This window comes from Syngnathus acus, chromosome 12 (assembly GCF_901709675.1).
Source record: "Syngnathus acus chromosome 12, fSynAcu1.2, whole genome shotgun sequence".
In the NCBI taxonomy this organism is placed as follows: Eukaryota; Metazoa; Chordata; class Actinopteri; order Syngnathiformes; family Syngnathidae; genus Syngnathus; species Syngnathus acus.
In genome coordinates this window covers 6,843,640-6,863,125 of record NC_051097.1, presented here as the reverse complement: position 1 = coordinate 6,863,125, position 19,486 = coordinate 6,843,640, and the positions used below count along the sequence as shown (strand labels likewise).

The window sequence follows — 19,486 nt, the reverse complement described above, 5'->3', positions numbered from 1 at the left end:
GGGGGAAAAAAAGAACTGTGAAGAAAAATCTTTGAATTTTTTTTTTTAACTGCAGCTGTGAAAATGGACTAATTTTAAGCTCATATGATTTGTAAATTGACCAAATAATTTTAGAAAAAAGTAATTAATAATATATGGTACCGGTCGATGTTTTGACAATGGATGTTGAAGCAGTTGCCGCATTAACGATATGGAGCAGCGGCTTGCTTCAATAGAAACACAATGAGACACAATTAATCAAACAAGCAGGATTTATCCAATAGAAATTGAAAACCCGATAGGCCATTAGAAAGATGAATTGCCGCAGACAGACACGCTCATCTCAATTCAAAACTAAACGCGCCACAATTCAATTTCTTTTTGTAAACAATTTTTCCACATAATTAGACAAGAAGTCGTTCACAGAAAGTCTCCGGTGATTCTTATTCATCCTGGACATTAAATGTAAAAGTGATCAAGACTGCATCAAAAAATGTTTTTCTGTTTTTGTGCTCAATGTCATTGAAGTCAGACAGAGCAAGGAATTTTTTTTTTCTCTCCCTCAAGTCATGATTCTCATAATAGACATCAGTCATCTGTAATGTGACTCAAAGAGCCTGCAGGGGTAGTTGTGTGTAACTGGCGAATGTTATACCGTTAGACCGCATAGGATGGGCCACAAACAAGATTAGCGATGTACTACTGTGTATACTTTTGAAGTATCCTGCCACACAAGCTGAAATTACCATTTGACTGAGAACAGAGATTGTCGTAAACCTCCAAATTGACAATGTAAAGCTCTCATTTCACTTTAAAGCCGTTTTGATTTCATTTTGTCTTGTATGGGTTTTTTTTTTTTTTGCATTTTATGGCAGTTTTTTTTCCTATTTCCAATGCAAATCTAATTTGCTTTTGATTCTTTCAGATTAATTTGGTACCTTTCTTGTTTACGAAATAATTACAGAATCATTTAATGAGTAAACTCACTATTAAACTCGAGCAGCTACACATAAAAGCCGAGGGCAGAAATGACCCTTTGCGATGGCTCATTCAGATTGGATTCATTTCATCTCAGAACCATCAGCATACATTGATATCAAGCCTGTCAAATCCCCAACCAGTCACAGCATGGATAAAAGTTCTGTATTTGCCTGAGATTTGATTGAAACATGTGAGGAGGAGGTTTTCACTCTGGTCGATGTCCATGTCAATCGTAGATGCCTTTCACGCGCTTGTTCTCGGGATCAAATGGAGATCTGATGTGGGCCGTGGCCTTGTACGTTACTCCCATTCTCTCCAGGGTGAACTCGCCACTCTTGATGAAATCAGCGCTTACCTGAAGATGGGCAGAAATTATAATGAAGTGAAAACAAAAGGATTGGTGGCAAAAGGTAGCACTGAAAAGCTTTCGACTGAAACCGAATTGTGAAAGATCATAATTACCACTCCGCCATCGGGATTGCGGATGTAGCCATAACCAATTGTCTTGTCGATATAGAATCCATAGTCAGCTCGCCGTAGGTGACCAACAGGGACGCCATTGCGAAAGATTGCCTCCAGGCCAAACATTGGCACTTTCCTGCAAGTCAGAAAATACCCAAAAGTTAATTATCTTGGCACTTAGGGGATCCAAGCATATTACATGGGGGGGGCAGACCCCCCTCTAGCTCCACCAGTGTATCACAGTTCAATATTGTCTGATTCAAAACTGTCAAGGTCTACGCAAGCTCGACTGACTCGTCGATGGTGAAGGAGACGATGCGTCTCCTGAGGCCTTCCTCCTTCTGCTTCTCCAGCCGATGGCGACCCTGGAAGGGGATGGAGCTTTTCAACTTGCAAGTGAAGGCTAGCCCCGCCTCCAGGGGCGTGTCATCTGGGCGAAGGTCGGCGTGCCAGTGGCGGTACCCTGACAAAATGGCGGGTGCTTGTTATTCAACAACCTAATTACCGTCATTCCATTAATGGAACTGTTCAACTCTGCAAACATGCATTCATAATAAATAAAGGCCGTCCTACTCAGAAATGATTTCACACACCAACTGAAGTATTTATATCCCCATAATAAGGCTAAAAATGTTGATTGCTCCCAGCAGACTTGAGTGTCCATGTTACCTTTCTCTATACTGAGCGAATCGATGGCTCTGTATCCTGAATTGACGATGCCGTGCTTGGCGCCGGCAGCCATGACGGCGAGGTAGACGGGAAGGCACGAGTCTTTGGGAACGTGCAGCTCCCAGCCCAGCTCCCCGACAAAGGACAGACGCATTGCTCGTACCTAGAAGAGAGCGACAGACGAGGAGGCTTAGAAAAGATGCAGCATGCCTACACACACACACACACACACACACACAAGCATCCTCAGCCAAACACAAGCACACAAATGCACACATTTAATCTCGAAGCTCCACATTGAATTGCATTTGAATAGTGTCTGTACACAGAGGAAGGAAGCCAGGAAGAGGAAAAGCAAAATGAATAGAAAGTACATAAAACACAGTAAATCAGGAGTAAAGATGCAATTATTATCTTTGTTTTATAAATGACATGTCTAAAAATGCCTTAAAGGACATTTAAAATTACATTTTGGAGTTGAAATGATGGAAGACAGGGGAGGAGAAAAATTACTTATGCATTTAAAACTGGCGAAAGGCAAAAAATGAAAGGCAAAACTCTGGATTTTAATAGAAAAATGGAGCATTTGAAAATGGTCTGCTCCCTCTCCTATCATCATTCTAATCTTGCAATCTCTGCAGCAGAGAATTCAGGAATCCCAAAATGGGATGAGGATGGCTCGATAAAATCTCAACAGCTCGTTCTTAGAAAACAGACACTGCATGACGACGCTGGGGCAGATTCACTCACTTTACATGGTCCCTCATGGGAAATTGAATACGAACAAATCTGCATTCCAAAATAGATTGTGTTAATCCTAAGAGGTCCCTCTGTATTTGAATAACGCTTTGACAAGAAGGCAACGCTAAAGCTCAGAGGATGGCCTGATAGCAAAAATGAGTTAGTGAGCAAATGAGGAAAAAGGAAAAAAAGTGTGAAGTAAGGAGAGAAATGTCTCCAACAGTTTCCCCAGTGGGCGCTGTGACAGTTGGGCCATCTGGCCAGCCAAGGTTCACCCTGGGCCCCATATGTACATGTCGCCCTGCGCGGTCACAAAAGTGCTCGCTCACAAATCTGCACGCTTGCCGCATCAAACACACGTTGCACATGAGCAAACACAAACCAAGAAGAATTCAAATGACCCAAAGCGGCACACTTGGTTCCTCTAGCGAGTCATAAGGGGGGGGGTGTTCTCGCAACACTGCAGCCATTAAAATGTCACCCAGACAAGACCAGTAAGCAGCACCAACGCCGCACTTGTGTACATGCGCAAACATTGCGAGAGAAATGCCGGCTCCAGTCACTTGTGCCTTGAATAATTTACGCAAGAGCAAGCAAGACAGCGGGCTCGGGCATGTGTTAGGCGCTGCATGAGCCGGAACAGCACGTTTGCTTTGGTCGTAGGCCAATGACCGTGTTGGTCAGTTTCAAAGACCAAAGTTCCAGTAATTCTTACTCTGACATACTGGCTGGGCCATTACAGGGAAGAAAAAAAATCATCCTAATTATTTGGATTGATTTTTAAACTTGCTGTATGGCACATCATAGTTTTTCTATGACAGTGAGAAGCCACAATGAAAATCCCAACTCCATTTGGATTAATTACCCACCCCTAGTCGAAATTGAGCAGCAGTTGAGCTGAGAAGAAAATTAAATCAGGGTTATTTTGAGGTCATCAAATGCATCACTTGCAATTAAAAGCCGAGCCACCGACTGTGTGCTCTGTGCGAGTACGTGCGTGTTCTCACCTGGTGGCCGGCCGCTTTGACAACTTTGTGGGTGGAAAAAGGAAAGGCTTCATTGCTGAGGTCTGTGTCCAACACCTCTTGTAGCACCTCTCGACTAGACAAGGCGAGCAAACAAGGAATCATCAATAAGACAAAATATATTTTATTATTATTGAAAACTAACTCATGTGTTTTAGACATTAAAAATAAAATATAAAATATTTTTATTCTTTAAAACTAACTCATCATTAAAATATATTTTTTTATCATTTTTATTGATTTATTTTATTTCTATTTATTTCAATTTTTATTATTTAAAACTAACTCATCAAATGTTTTACACATTCAAAATAAAATGTTAAATGTATGAGCACATCAGTTTGTCAAAGAGGGCATGATGTAATATGAAAAGCTGCTTTTTATGGGAAGCTCACTTTGCCACACTTTGAAAATCCTGCTCTCATATAAGACGTATTACACTGAGATAGATGTGATAAGACTTCAGAGGTAAAAGAAGAAGAAGGGGAGAAAAAAAAAGAGCTCATGGCTCACAAGCAATCTAAAAAGGTGCTCCCGTGATAACCTCTCCCACTAACACACACGCACAAAATCGATATTACATAAAAATGAGTCAGCGGCAAAAAAAGCACAAAGTTTAGCTTACTTTGCTTCTTGTACACTTTGAAGGGGGGGGGGGGGAGCAGTGAAAGAACTCAATGCCTCTGAAGGATATTTTTGCAGGAGCAAAACCAAACGTCAGGAAGCCACAAGTGAAGTTGGGGGAACATGTTGGATTTTTCTCAAAAAGCAATCGATGCAGTCGCAGGCGTGCAGTGATGCGTGCGGGGCCCTGTCGTCTCACTTCTGCACTCCCTGAAGCTACGCTTTGTTCATTGAACTCGAGAACACACGAAAAAAGGACAATTAGCTATAAATAAGCTGTGAAAAGGTTGAATGTGCTCCTTCGTGAGAACTCGCAACCACCAATCACATTCTTGGACATGCTATCTTATCCGCGTATATACAGTATGTTTATTTCAATGGACAAATGACTTTGGGGGATTACACATGCATCAAAAACTTGCACAGTCAGGTTGCTGTTGATTAATAGTAGCGTGCATTCAACATAACACAGCACTTGGTGTCCGACTGAATTCTCACGAGACCCCTTATTAAACACGGCCTCTCATAATTCCAATAAAAAAAAACGCAAAACGTGCACGTTAATTATCATAACTTCACCACAGTTCCATTCTCTGGAGCTAATACATGCCTTAATTACTTCATATGTTCATACCAGTCAAGAGCCACTCAATAATTCCCATAGTCAACATTCAATTAGTTGTGTGAATCTATAATGAAATGAGCACACACAGACACACACAGACACACACACAGACACACACACAGACACACACACACAGACACACAGACACACACACACACACACACACACACACAGTTTTAGTGTGACAGACTCCTGGAGCTAGTGACGCACTCGATAGTGCTTTGACGCAAACGTTCACAGCAAGAGGAGAAGGTGGAGGGCGGGTGTTGGGGTGAGGAGAAGATTATAAGAGTTGGTTGAGGATAAAAGAAAAGTGCGGCTGGGGGAGAATATAGCAAGATCAAGAGAAGATGGAAAAAAGACTCCTCAAGGGGATGCCATCAACACAACATATAAGTAGAGCAGAATGTGACTGAGTGTGAATCCAAAGATTGGAGAGGTTTCGGAATATGTGCGCTGGTTAAAAGCTTAAAAACGTTTCTTTTTTTATTTAAAATCAAGCTGTTCAAGTCCAATGAATAGCTTGAGTGCATGTTTGCCCACCTTACCTCTTGGGTCCCTGGATGCTGATCATGCCCATGTCCTCTGAGTGGTCCGTTAGCTGGCAGCGGAAGCCCTGGTCCTGGAGAACGGTTCGAATGTGGTTCCAGTTGTGCTCGGCAACGCCGCCTCCGATGGCCAGGTAGTACGCATCACCTTCGGTAAAAATTATAGAAATTCAACGACTAAAAAAAAAAGGTCACTTTCTGGTTTACAAAAAAAAAAAGACAGGAAGACAACCTGTAATTTAACAGTCACAAACCCCTGATGTCAATTTTCCAGAAAAGGTGGGTAGTAATTTGAAGGACAAACGGAACAAGACATATTGACACTGAAGACAGGATTTATTTATTTTTTTCTTTCAAACTTACCATTTGACTCAGGTGCCAGCGGGAGGTTGGCGGCTCCGGATTCGAGTCTGCTCACTGTCAGATCAGCTTCCGTCCCTCCTCTTGAATTCAGCATGCAGGTATACACAGTGGAACCTGCAAAACACAAACACACGGAAAATTCTGAAATACACTAAGACAATAAAAAAAATAATAATCAAGGGTATTAAGCTGTACCAGATAGAAATGCACGTGTATTTGACTTTTTTTTTTAGTTAGCTTTTCTATACATTGTCAGAGCACCTTTGAGAAAATCTTTTTTGTATCAATAGAGTGATTTCTTCAAAGGCCTCTCCCCAAACCTCAAAGGAGAACACATCAGATCTGCCTCGTTTGTCTTGACACACTTTTGAAGCCCGTGTGCGATTCCTGGCAGCAGTGCTTGTCAGAAGCTGTACCAATAACACGTAAACCCTTTTTTTTTTTGTTTTGTTCCGAAGCTACCGCGGCTGAACGTGAACCCCTATTAAAACGGAAATGTCAACCGAGCGCATCACTGGCAGAAACAGTCACCGCCAGACCGCCGGTGACATTGTGTCGAGTGACATCTGTGTATAATTTCAAGAGACATAAAACGCGCCCGTCACCCGGCTGGCTGGGGGACATGCTAAACCGTGACTGTCCTTCAGCCATCACGCACGGCAAAAGGTGATTGACATGAAACATCACATGGAAGACATCTTGCGTGTCTGGGTGCTAATTCGAATGTATACTCAGTCTCTTCTGGGACAAACAGTTGCTGTTGGCTGCAGGTTTTTTTTTTTTTTTTTTTTAATCAGAGGAACTTGATCCTGCCTCGCTAAGTGATAAAGTACTTCATTTCACAACACTGCGGGCTCCGAATGCTTAATTGGAGGTGATTGAGAAAATGTACTGCTCATTTTGATGTCTCGCCTCATTCTGAAACTGTCAATCCTTCTCTACCATCTGTCGCTACCGTCTACGTATATATGAGATGCGTTGGCTAGTCACACCGACCTGGCTTCTTGTTGACATCGGCAGTGAACAGCCAATCGGCTGCTTTCTTGGCATCTGGACCGGTGAGATAGAACTTTCCAAAGTAGGACATGTCAAACACGGCAACGGCGTGCCTGCACGACAGGCACTCGCTTTTGATCTGCATTTGGGAGGGAAGAAGAAGAAAAAAAAAATCTACCGTGAGCACTCAAGAACCAAAACGCTCATATCTAACCCGATGGCCAAGCTCATTCTTACCACATCGTGATGCGGTGGGAAGTCAAAGGTGTATTCCTTGCCCAGCAGCTCGTTGTATTTATACTGCTGATTCGTCTTGACGTCGTAGGCGCCATAATAATCGTAATCTTTAACCTTCCCAACAACATAGATAAACAAAAACGAGGAGAGGGATTTGGAATTACTACTCAGTGCGATGTGTCTGCACAACTACAAGCTACATCCCTTGCTGGGATTAGTTTGCATTTGACGGTGCAAGTGTGGTTTTAATACGTGTGTGTTTGTCTCACAGGAGCTTGTCCGTCCTTGGTGAACCAGCCCGGTCTCTCCCAGCCGTGTCTCTCCTGGAAGACGCAGCCTTGCTCTGTCAGCACCTGCAAAGAAAAGGCAATCGACAGTTAAGAGGGAAGGAAAAAGCTTGCAGAGCTCAGGGTATGATAGTCAAGTGATTACTTTGGAGTTGGATGGACGTATCTACAAACTGGGAGGTTGCTTTTATTGAAAATTGAAAAAAAAAATTCCGATGTTTTTTGTGATGGTAGTAGAATATTTTTTCCTTCGAAACACACTCTCCTTTCCAGTAATATATTTATGTGTTTCCTTTTAAAACTGTGAATCATGCAAGCTTACGCCGATAGCCATCCGGGATAAAAATATCAATGTCCAAAAAAAAAGAAGAATAAATAGACTGTGTGACTAAAATCAATAAGCGCACAAATTACATAAAATGTCTCTTAATTTTTTTGATATGATGGAACGCATCGGAATAAAATGCTTCACCTCCTCCTCGCTGGAATTGACAATCGCCCACAGTTGCTACTGTAGGTGTCTGATGTGTTAGCCGTCTCCTGCCAAGCCTTCCCACACCGCGCTATATTTACCATCTTTGCTACACAGCAAACGTGCAAGCAGCCACGTCAGAAAGGCCCCTGTTAGTGTTACAAAAGCGGGCTCACGGTGCCTCCTAAAATTACTCCATCTAATTAGTTTCAAAGGAACAAGTGAACACTAAGTACCTCTATGTCGTGGTGAGACCAGTATCGCACACACACGCACGACTCATTTAGACAATAATGGACTTTTTTTTTTTTTTTCCAGGGCTGCTACTAAAACTGTCAACACTGCTCACTGGCTGAAGGAAGGCCAGTTGCTAGGTGATCTCTCTTAGCAAGTGATTAGCGTGGGTCTTAAAAGGCTCCGAGACGAAGGTTAGAGCAGCCTGGTCGCGCAGGAAAGTTACTCACGAGTAGCAAACACATGTTCGTTAAGATGGGGGTGGAAAAGGTGCCATAATTAGAATGGAGAAAGCTGACGTTGACACGTGACCACTCGGGCCGGGGAATAGTAAAACGGGAGCATGACGCGTAATTGCGTTTTGGAATTATCGAAGCAAATTTGAGTGCAGTACAAGGCGGCGACCAGCAGAGGCAGTGCTGAGCCTGAACTAGTTTGCTGCTGAAATTGGCAAACATTACCTCCTTCTTTGTTGAAGTAATGAGCTCCCATAAAAAAAATACAAAATAACAGTCGACAGCAAATTTGAGTGCAGTACAAGGCAGTGACCAGCAGAGGCAGTGTTGAGTCTGAACTCGTTTGCTGCTGAAATTGGCAAACATGACCTCCTTCTTTGGCGAAGTAATGAGCTCCCATAAAAGAAATGACAAAATAACAGCCGACAGTAACAAACGTTAGTTAACGCAATCTGTTGTGCAGAAAAACGCTGAGCAGCATGTACAAGGACAGACCCTGTCAGACAACGTGGCAGTTAAATGAAGTCAGCAAAGAGGAAGCAAGACTAAGTGGGCCATTAATGTTTAAATACGACGGCAAGGATCCATTAGGAATTTGTGTCGGGCGTAAAGGGAAGTTGAAAGACATGCGAGACTCGGCGAGCGGAGATAAGTGTGTCATTTATAGTCGCCATGGCGGGATCGCATTAATAAACGTAGCCACGGAAGAAGAGTGACACGGCTAACTGCCTTCTGCTTCAGCCTCAATCGTTTTTCTGACCGCATGAAAAGGCAACAGAGGGTGAAAGGATGAAGGAGGGACGGAGGGGAGAAATGACAATGACAAAGGAATTAAATGAGACGCTGGCTAGACAACAAAAAAAGGAGTCAGAGTTTGACGCGGGAAGACATTAATCACAAACGCGCACTTTGACTGCAAACGATACAAGCAATGACACACCGACAAAAAGTGTGGTACGCGTTGTTATTGCCGACCAATGTGTTGCTAGTTTACTTATTTTAAAAATAATTTTAAAAAGTGGCAACAAAGAAGAGTAACTGAAGATACAACATTCACGTCTCTCGGACCGACTAAATAATGAGATGTGGGATGTTTATTAGCCTTTCTTACTAACATTAAAATAGAGAGAGTGTTTTGTTTTTAACAAATGGTTAACTAAAATTAATTAAGCTAATGTGCTACTGATTGCATTTAATTTCCAGTGGAGCTAATTAAGATTTTAATGTGGCGACTGTTTGGACTCTGGATTTAATATCTTCAAATACAAATTGATCTCAATGGGAAATATTGTAGCATGCTGCCAGTGTGTAGAGCAAACAAAACTTTTAATAATATCAGTCTTTCCGTCAGCAGGCATTATAAAATATGCACCAAGTGTTTGTGCTTGTGAAGCATAGCTTAAAAGCTGTCAGCTACCTGATGGAACGGATCCTTCCTCATGTTTCTGCTCGCCAAGGGCTCATCAAATGGGAACACCACGGAGTAATTCTTTGCGTACGACTCGTGGCTCCGCTCTCTGATCCAGCGTTGGTTGTCTGTCAGCGAGTTATGGAAACGCCTGACATGAAAATTCAAACGAGCGTTGCGTATTAAAAGTCACAATCGTGCAGATTGAACATTTTTGCCATTATGATACAGTGGTATGTTTTTTTTTGCACATACCTAATATCATATCCATACATGTCCTTCTCAGGGCGGCCGTGGATAATCCAATGAGCTAGCTCGCGACCACAGCCACCTCCCAACATCATACCTGGCAAAAATTAGAGAATCTAAATTACAGTTTCCATAGTCAAAATATCGCTAACATGCTGCCATTAAAATAAGCAAACAGAAAGTGAATAAAATTAAAAGCGAAATTCACATCATGATTTGATTGCGACCTCCTCAAAAAAAGCATTTGGAAAGTTAGTTGACCCCGACACTAACTTCCAATTAGTATTTCAGCCATCTTGGTCCCAACAGAGCAGCATTAATGAGTTTTTCCCTCGAAGCGCCCCCCCCCCTCCCCTTTGGTTCCCTTCTTAGCAATTTGCATACGTGTGTGTGTTGCGACACAGCATCAATATGCAGCAGCGCAACCCGAGTGGCCTTGCATCTTTCTTTCATCCCCCCATCAGCGCTCTCTCACTTTCTCCCCATCTAGGATCATTTCACACATCTGCCAGTGTCGTCACTCCGGGGCCGGGCCGGAGGTGGACGTCTGAACGGATGGATGGTGGGGAGGAGAACAGCGGGATGACAGAGTTCTCCCGAGACACTTGGACAAGCAGCGGGGCGAGGTGGCACTGATAAATGTCACTCGAGATAACCGGGCTGACGTGCGAGAACGCATCGGCGTGCGAGTGTTCGTGCGTCCACTCATCTCGTCAGGACTCCTCGTCTCCTCGTTTCCTACTCGGCTGTCTGCGTGCCGCTCTATTACCGTTCGCTCGTGCTGCGCAAACATTTGTTCCCCACTGTGTCTCTATCTGTCTCTCCTGCTCCTTTCTCATGTGCCGCTTTTACAAACGCTCAGAAATCGAGTTTAAATAGAGAGGCTGGATTGCCAAGGAAATGATGGGTTGACGTGACAACATACAAGAACATTGTATAAAATCCTCTTTCCATGTATTTCTTTTTAAAACCAGCTGAAGAAAAATGTATTTCAACCCTAATTGTAACCCAAATGTCAACGTCAAAGCTTTCCTTTCGATAATAACATTGTATTTCCGCATCCAAGCCATTATTCCCTCTCCTGCAACACTTTTGATAATACCTCTACCATTTCTTCCAAAATAGACACAGAGCAACTACTTACACCCGCTTTATTTGCCCTAACCACCACCTCGCTGCAATAATAAGCGAGCATGCATGCGACTGCCCGCTTTGGCAAAGACCCCAACTTCATCCACAGCTGTACAACGCATGGCTTCCTCTGGTTGCACACAGCTTGATGGGACCATGAAGGGCAGCTGGGGGAAGGCTCGTGAGTCAGTTGGCATACATTGTTCCGCCCCCATAAAAATTATTTTAAAAAAAAGGCAAATGGGAGGGCACTGCAGCCCGAATGCATTTTCCACAAACAAACAGTCATTACAAGCCTGACCTCATATAAACTTCATGAGAGTAGAGCGCCACAAATTATACGTTTTTTTTTTTTTTTTACCCCATTTTACTGTGATTTAATTTTTTGAAATTGGTAATAGGAAACCATCATGCAGGTCTTGATTGACTTGTTATTTCACTTTTTTTTTTTTTTTTTTGCATTAGCGATTCAAAATCTGCTAAAGAGCGTTGCAGCACTCAGACTAATTGCACTTATTACTTTTCTAAAAGCATCACTGCCTAAAGTACAGGCAATTTTAAGTACCGTACCAAATATCACTGAGATAAAGGTGCTAATTATTGTGATTATATAAAATGGGGCGACATGGCAACAGCCATCCAGTGGTTAAAAGCAATTACACGCCCATAATCATCACTACAAACAAAAACTTTTATGAGTTCTGACCGATGCTCTGACATCGCCAAGGTAATTCAATGTTGCCTGGCAACGAGTACAATTACCGAAAGGAAGCACTTGAAGCAAGTGCTGAACTTTAGCCCGGTGGTTTCTCCCAAACCCAAACAGTGCGCCAAGTAAGCCGCTGTGTGACGTGAATGTGTTCTGTGCGATAAGAGATGTGAGATGAGACGGCGGCCGGGCGGGGGTGGGCGCATTTTTCAGAGCGAGACATCAGAGCAAGGATTTCATAACGAGACTTCAGCTTTAGCCCAGGCTAACGGTGGATTGTTTTGTGGGTACTTTCTCTTACGCCTATGACTTTAACATTTACACCTCCGCACGATGCATCTTTCTTGACGCTGGCATTTCTTCATGTCTCAAGTCAGAGGTGAACTCTGTCAAGTCACTTAATGGAATGACACTTTTAACCTGAGGCACTTTTGGATTACTTTGTGTCCGTCAGAGTTCAGGTATAATAGTGGGGAAGATTAAAGGTCATTCGTAAATTCAGAACAATCATTTGGTTATGTAATGTTTTTTGTTTTTAATAACCTTATTTATGATTTCTGGTTAATGTGTGACAACTATGAGTGATAAAAAAACAGGCACAAATATAATGTAAAAATATACAATAGTGTATAAAAATAATTTACAAAAATTAATATAACAAACAAATAATAAAAGCATTCTGTGGGAGGTTTGGTGAAGAATTGTTTTCTTTTTACAATAAATGTAATACCCTAATAGTCACTACTTTGATGCCACTGCAGGATGTACTTGATTAAAGTTATTAGACCTTTCCAGCTATTTTCTTGAATTTCTGTAAAGACCATCAACCCTCAAATTCCTGGAAATTTACATTTCTGTTAGCAAGAACTATTTATTTAGAGTACGCTTAATTAAAATTCCCTTCTCTGTCAAATAAGAAAGCTCATCTTGTAGATGTCGAGAACATCATGTAAATATGCACTGCAGACTACCAAACAAAACAGTTTATTTACTTGTACCCAACGTTGCGCAAAATGTGTTTTTCTACAAAAAAAACAAAAAACTTACCAGCACTGTTGAAGCCACAGCCCAAAAAGAAACCTCTGACCTCTGGAGCCTCTCCCATTAGCGGCTTATGGTCTGCTGTGAAGGATTCTGTAGACAAAAAAAAAAAAAGACTGAATGTCTACGTTATACTAGCAGAAGAAAACAAACATTACTTTTCTTCATGACTAATATCGCAAAATATTGTAGTACTATAACAAAGTTATGGTCATTAAGATTTAATTTGAAATTCCCTTAAAGTAGGCCTATGTGGTGATGTCATCAGACTCATTTTCAGACAGACAGATCTTCCTAAACCCATTAGTCTCCTCTCATCACTAATTTGCATTTATTATAATCTTTCCATATTTATTTCGTTGTAATTAGGTATGAGTGTTTCTGGGAGAAATCCGACTCGGTACAATCACAGATAGATTCTATTCATTTCTAAATTTGATTGTGAGAGATCTTTTTTTGGAAAAAATGAGTCTGTGTGCTTGTACCTGGTCCACAGACAGTGGATTTAATACCAGTCTGTTCTAAAACCGGAACTCTGTTGATAGCGCCCTCGATATGTTGCATGAATACATCCCAGTCCAAGTCAAACAGGCTGAAGGCAAATTTATCAGAGACCTGGGGGGTGGTTTAGGGTTATTAAACATTGAACATTAAACATATGCAAATCATATATTCTTATTCATTAGAAAATGTCAAATTCAAATAAATGTGAAAAAAACAAATCTGTTTTATCGACACCTCTTACGTTGAAGGATTTTAGACATGTTTACTGTTTCGGACAGAATTCAAGAACGATGCAGCCCAGGAGTTTTGTGTTCTTACGAAGCACAGCCTGCTCAAGTGGAAATTGCTTTTGTCCAATTGAGCACAGTCCTCCACGTCCTTCCCAAGACATCAATCCTTCTTACTTCGCCCTCTATTCTCGCTATTGCCGTCTAACTCTCATCTCCCCTTTCTCCTCCAAAGCGATCAAAGCCAGCGCTCGGGTGCAGAACAAGGAGAAAAGATTAAGAAGTGGCTCCGGCACGCATGAATCACGTCGGCGGCGTACACCACCCGGCACAAAGACGCAAAGTCACGAAAGATGAAGTCGAACTGTTTGATCGAGTCACTTCGGAAAGCCGTTCCACGAAGGCAATTTGCACTTATGGGCCACAACATTAGGTACACCTGCACAAATTAATAAACCCAAACTGAGGAACCGCTAATCTGCTTTGATAAAGAGCTAAGAACTAACACACCCATCCAACTTTGCTCGAAATAATTTATCTTCGTTCAACTACCTTCGCCAGCAACATAGAGCGACAGCAATAATGACTGAATGTTCTTTCAGGGTGGTACTTAATTAACCTGTGCACTCATTTTTTTTCACTCCAATAAAGGTCAAGAAACAAAACATAATTTAAAAAGTTTCAAAAAGGATGACAGCGTAACAAATTGCACACACGCTAAGGGTTTGAGTCAGTCGAAAGAAGAACAGATTAAACGGGCGAGGATGTGAAGTCGACAGAATGAGCGACGTGATGTGTTTGATTTTTTGATTAACATGATAATAGCCAACGCTCTCTCACTAAAGAACATTGCACAAGGATGAGAGATTTGCACAACTAGGAGTAAAGAGATTCATTTTGATGTCTGCATCAAAAGTAACCCCCTGTGGTATTGCGCTGCGTAGAATTGTGTAATCAGGGTGAAATAGAAATTCCTTCTGAAATTGTTTGAGGATGCTGAGATGCAAGTCATGCCAGTTTATGATGTCACTGCTGAAATACAACAATGATGAGATCATACAGCACATTAAGACAGGGGTGTCAAACACATTTTTGTCACGCATTGTAGTCATAGTTTCCCTCGGAGGGCCATTATGACTGTCAATGAAATCAGAGACTAGTAAAAACTGTTCAAATAGTTTAAAAAGATGAACGGTAATAAAAATTGCTAACAATATCCCTATTTTTTAAAAAGTGAAGATCATTTGTAATTCTTGTAATGACATAAAGTCGATGTAAAATTTGTCTTTGCGGGCCACATAAAATGATCTGGTGGGCCGTATCTGGCCCCCGGGCCTTGAGTTTGATAGCTATGCATTAAGAGGTTACACGACTATTTACCTCATCCCAAAAGATAGGGTTTTGTTCGTAGCCACCCACGGACAAGGCGTCACCTTGGAGACGCAGGTACACCGATGCATCATGGTCCCTCACATTTGGCATATTCTGCACAGATGGAACAAAATGTTCGAAGGCCTCACCTTCACAAAAGGACAAAAGAAAAAACAAACAAGAAAGACAAAAGAAACCGCTAGCTTGGGCCACTTTCAAGCAAAGGTCATTGTCAGGCTCGAGAGACTACTAAGACATTGCAATAGATAAGCAGAGCTGCATTAAGATTAGCATCAGCTTCATTGCTCAGTGTCAACATTGTGGAGGTATTTTCAGTCTAATGTAAAAGCCCTCCCCACAAATGAGGCATTTATCATTTCTCTTTAAACGGTGACATAATTTACAACCAATAATACAATGGATGAGAAAAAAATGTGTTGTGAATCAAACTGTAAACTCACCAAGAAAACTTTTACTATGGTCATAAATCAGTGTGACAAGCAAATAATTTTCCCCCGACAAAATATGACCAGTTAGGTCGCCCCCGGCTGGCCATTAGAAAGAAAGCACTTTTTAGTGACTCTGCCTACATCCACTTACTTTATTCCATTTTATGGAAGCGTGTGTGAGCGCGTGATGGAGCAGTAATGCTGCCTAAGCTCCTCTTAAACTAGATAAGAGAGACGAGTTCTGGCTTAAAAAGCATCAGCCTCTGGAGGATGAGCACTGTTACACATCTGCCCACTGGCTCGGTGCACATTTGCTAATTTGATACACATGACAAAGTTAAGTAGTGTCACTTCAGATAGGACTTGTAAATACACGGCCAGCCTAATACAATTAGAATATGTACACACAAAAAAACAAACACACACAAAACCAGCTGAGGTTTTTACGTTGCATTTAAATGGTTACAGTGCCCCCTGCTGGTTGTATCAAGAGTTTCTACCAGCCAGCATGGTCTAAAAGTACCTGAATGCCTTCAATTCTCTCTGTGACCACGTAGGCGTGATGCATGGCAACGAGGGGCACCTTCACTCCAGCCATGTTCCCCAACTTGGTGGCCCACACTCCTGTACAATATATCAATGTCACCTTCTATTCTAAATATATGCAATGATAGCACTCCTAACTTTAGCATTTACTTATTTGCATTTTTTTTTGTGTGTCTGACAAACAAAATATTTGATTGCCTGACCTGCACAGTTGACCACACACGGTGTCTCGATGGTGCCGTGCGGGGTCTCCACTGCCTTCACCCTGTTGACCCCGAGGTCATCCGCGCGCACTTTGATATCGGTAACAGGGCAGTTCTCAATCACCTGATTTAGAAGGGCATCACAGAAATGGTAGCTATCTGCATTTTGTGACACTGTGATGAGTAAATGTTACCGTGGCTCCCCTAGCAGAGGCAGCTCTGCTCAGGGTGGTGCAGGTGCCCGCAGGATCCATGGTACCATCTTTGGGCACGTAAAGGGTCCCATAGAGGTCATCAACGTTCATCAGAGGGTAAAGGTCCTTGGTCTCAGCAGGTGACAGCACATGGGATTCGATACCGTAAACTTTCCCCAGCTAGAAATTAGAGAGTGGTTCTGGCTTTGTACATTGAAAAGAAACATTTTCAACATTGGATCAAATATGCAAGAGGAGTCTCTACGGTGGGGAATTGCATTGCATGAGTTGAACTTGAGACTCTTGGCACCGGTAGACTCAAAGTAATCAATGCAGTTACTATCTACACGTGTTACATGTATAGAACCAAACAGCAACTTTATTTTTAAAGCATGCATAAGAAAATGCAATAACTGGCAGTTGTGTCTCGTTTCTCACCGACATGAGGCGTTTGTACTCGTCCAGACGCTGCTTGTTGGAGGCGATGAAGAGTCCTCCATTCTGGATCCAGCCAGTGTGGAGGCCCGTCTCTTCCTCCAGGTCTTTGCTGATTACGTTACGTGTGTGGGCCAGCAGCTCCACTTCAACGTCGCTCGGGCGGAGCTGCCACAAAAGGCCTAGAAGAAAGGCCCAGAGAAACACACACAGAAACATTTTCTTTGGTCAATGCACCTTCTCAGTCACAATGCCCTGAGCATCTCCTGGTTCTTGAAAAACCACAAGCATGCCCAAACTTTCAGTCTATTACCCGCTGTGTGCCAGGTGGTTCCAGCAGTCAGTCGGTCCCTCTCCAGCAGAACCACATTGGTCATGCCCATTTTAGCAAGGTGGTAGACGGTCTGACACCCCAGACTGCCTCCACCGATCACCACTACATCAGCTGACCTGAACAAAGAGACAGGAGAACAAATTATTGTGACGTCATAGCAACCGAATACAGTTAATCTTATGAATGCAAACCTCGGTAAAGGTTTAGTTGGCCCGGATGTGACTGTGTCAACTTGTTTGAGTGTCTTCTCATAGGGGACGCTCTTCTCTGTGGTGTGCTCGGAACTGTAGGTCCGACAATTTGTGCGGCACAGTGGGGTGGTGAGCGGGGGGCGCCCCGCCGACACCAATCGCCTAACTGCAGTCCCAAGAAAGGCCATGGCCTCTGGGGAGGAAAGAGGCAGAAACCAGATGACGTCACGAGAATGCGTCGTGTGTGTACAGTATGTGTCAGTGTACTTATATTTATGTACGAGTGTATATAAATGTATTTATGAACGCATATAAAATAAATAATACGCAGTAAAACTACTACTGCTTGCAAACTATTTATTTACAAACTGTAAAGTCAAGCTGAGGGCTGTCACATTTTTCTTCACCGTGACCAACAAATGCTGACGAGAAGAAACGCGCTTTAATGATCGTTTGCCTCCACTCAAAATTAACCTCGAAAGGCTTGCAAGATGCATTTAAATAAAGTATTGCAGTGATTGGAAAGAGACTACCGTGCAGCACATGCAAGCACAAACAAGCCTGATCGGCAGCAGCCATGACACTCGTCAACACTTACCGGAATGAATAAAATGAGCAAGTTCGAAAAGCTTTGGAGCTGTGTAAGTGTGTCCAGAGGAGATAAATTACAGGTAAAATATCGGAGACTTCCTGGCAATCCACATGGACATATGTCCACAACGTGGCGCTGGCTACTCGTTGGCCACGCCCCTTTCCTGTTTACGAAACGAGTGGTGTCAACCGAACCGACCGGTCATGAGGTCAAATTCCGCCCGTTTTTTGCTAAATGTATAACTTCAAACCTAGTCTGTGAAAATTAATAATTACTCTAGAATTTTTTTAAGACACGAACTTGCAAATTATTAGATGCAGACATTTTTGAGTCAAAGTAACACAAGTCAGGACACAGTCAATGCATAATAAAATGCTCGAATAGGCCATTAAAAAACCTCAAAAAATGCATACAAAACATTTATGTGAAACCCCCACCTGCAGCTTGGCAGCCAATGAGGATCTTACTTCAGGAAGCCTCCTGCAGAAGGAGGTTCTTTCCAGTTGGAATCGACGGCAACAGGACTAGAGCGGTGGAATCTCACAATCTTCTGCATTTGCACCTCTGTCAACCCTGTGAAAATTAACCCAAGGAACCTTTGAACGGGACCCAATTGAATCCTAACCATGGTCTTGGATAACAATATCTAACCTGGACTATTATATATCAAGTGTGCACAGTCAACAAGATTAAACTAAAAATTAGGACATTTGAGTTTGGTAGATCGTCTATTGTAACAATTGGATTGGAAAAAAAAATCTCTTATTACTCACATATCTATCTCATGACATTGACCTAAAAATAAATCACTTACAGACATAGCAAATGTGTGTGCACATGAATGCACTTGTAAATTCTTCTGCTAAAAACCCAGGCTAAACTTAGCTACTGTACACCTATTAGTGTAGCTGCAGTGCCATCTTGTGGCATCTGCAGATTCTTGCAAAACAGAAAAATAATCTACCTAATAAAACACATTTATTTTAGTTTACTTTAGTTTGCGGATGAATCTCACTCAATCTGGTTGGAGTCGCTCTGTTCCAGATTAATCTAGGTCATGCAAACCAGATAGGTGGCTATGTGAGCAGCTGGGGTGTTGCTTGGAGGAGAATTGCACACATGGATGCAACCTGAATAAGGTTGAATGGAAATATTATCACAGATGCGTAGCAACAACAGAAAATTGTCATTAATAAAAATAAGTCAATTAGCCCCTTGCACAATACGAGTTCACACTCTTTCAGATTATACAATAATATTGTTCACACAACTACTCATTGCGCCAAAAGTGTATTTACCTGCATCGCATAAAAACCTAATGTGTACCTGAGAGCAACTTAAACCAGTTAACAGTTGTGTGCTCATTGCAGACTCCTAAATGTGGTCAGACCAGTTCAAATTTCAGAATTGTTTATAGACCGTG

General features: G+C 42.2%; 1 protein-coding gene and 1 long non-coding RNA gene across 3 annotated transcripts; one reads left to right on the top strand and one right to left on the bottom strand.

Moving 5' to 3' along the window:
- Positions 1 to 854: 854 nt before the first annotated feature.
- On the bottom strand, positions 855 to 18,650 carry sardh (sarcosine dehydrogenase). 2 transcript variants are annotated; one of them, XM_037266540.1, is made up of 22 exons: positions 18,501 to 18,650; positions 17,472 to 17,664; positions 17,260 to 17,396; positions 16,950 to 17,128; positions 16,512 to 16,691; positions 16,318 to 16,441; positions 16,092 to 16,192; positions 15,129 to 15,233; positions 13,503 to 13,632; positions 13,024 to 13,110; positions 10,143 to 10,233; positions 9,897 to 10,038; positions 7,520 to 7,603; positions 7,251 to 7,364; positions 7,014 to 7,152; positions 6,018 to 6,131; positions 5,655 to 5,802; positions 3,840 to 3,933; positions 2,092 to 2,254; positions 1,717 to 1,885; positions 1,423 to 1,558; positions 855 to 1,315 (listed from the first exon to the last, which is right to left on the bottom strand). In XM_037266540.1, exons 2-22 carry the CDS (start codon positions 17,657 to 17,659, stop codon positions 1,187 to 1,189), a joined length of 2,754 nt encoding a protein of 917 aa, XP_037122435.1. In that variant the 5' UTR covers positions 17,660 to 17,664; positions 18,501 to 18,650; the 3' UTR covers positions 855 to 1,186. The 2 variants fall into 2 exon arrangements, with proteins under 2 accessions (XP_037122435.1, XP_037122434.1); XM_037266539.1 differs by lacking the exon at positions 18,501 to 18,650 and adding an exon at positions 18,070 to 18,234.
- LOC119131894 lies at positions 7,576 to 14,068 on the top strand. Its single transcript, XR_005099728.1, has 4 exons — positions 7,576 to 7,661; positions 8,328 to 8,437; positions 10,627 to 12,437; positions 13,984 to 14,068. It is a non-coding gene; the product is annotated as an uncharacterized LOC119131894 (long non-coding RNA).
- Positions 18,651 to 19,486: the final 836 nt, after the last annotated feature.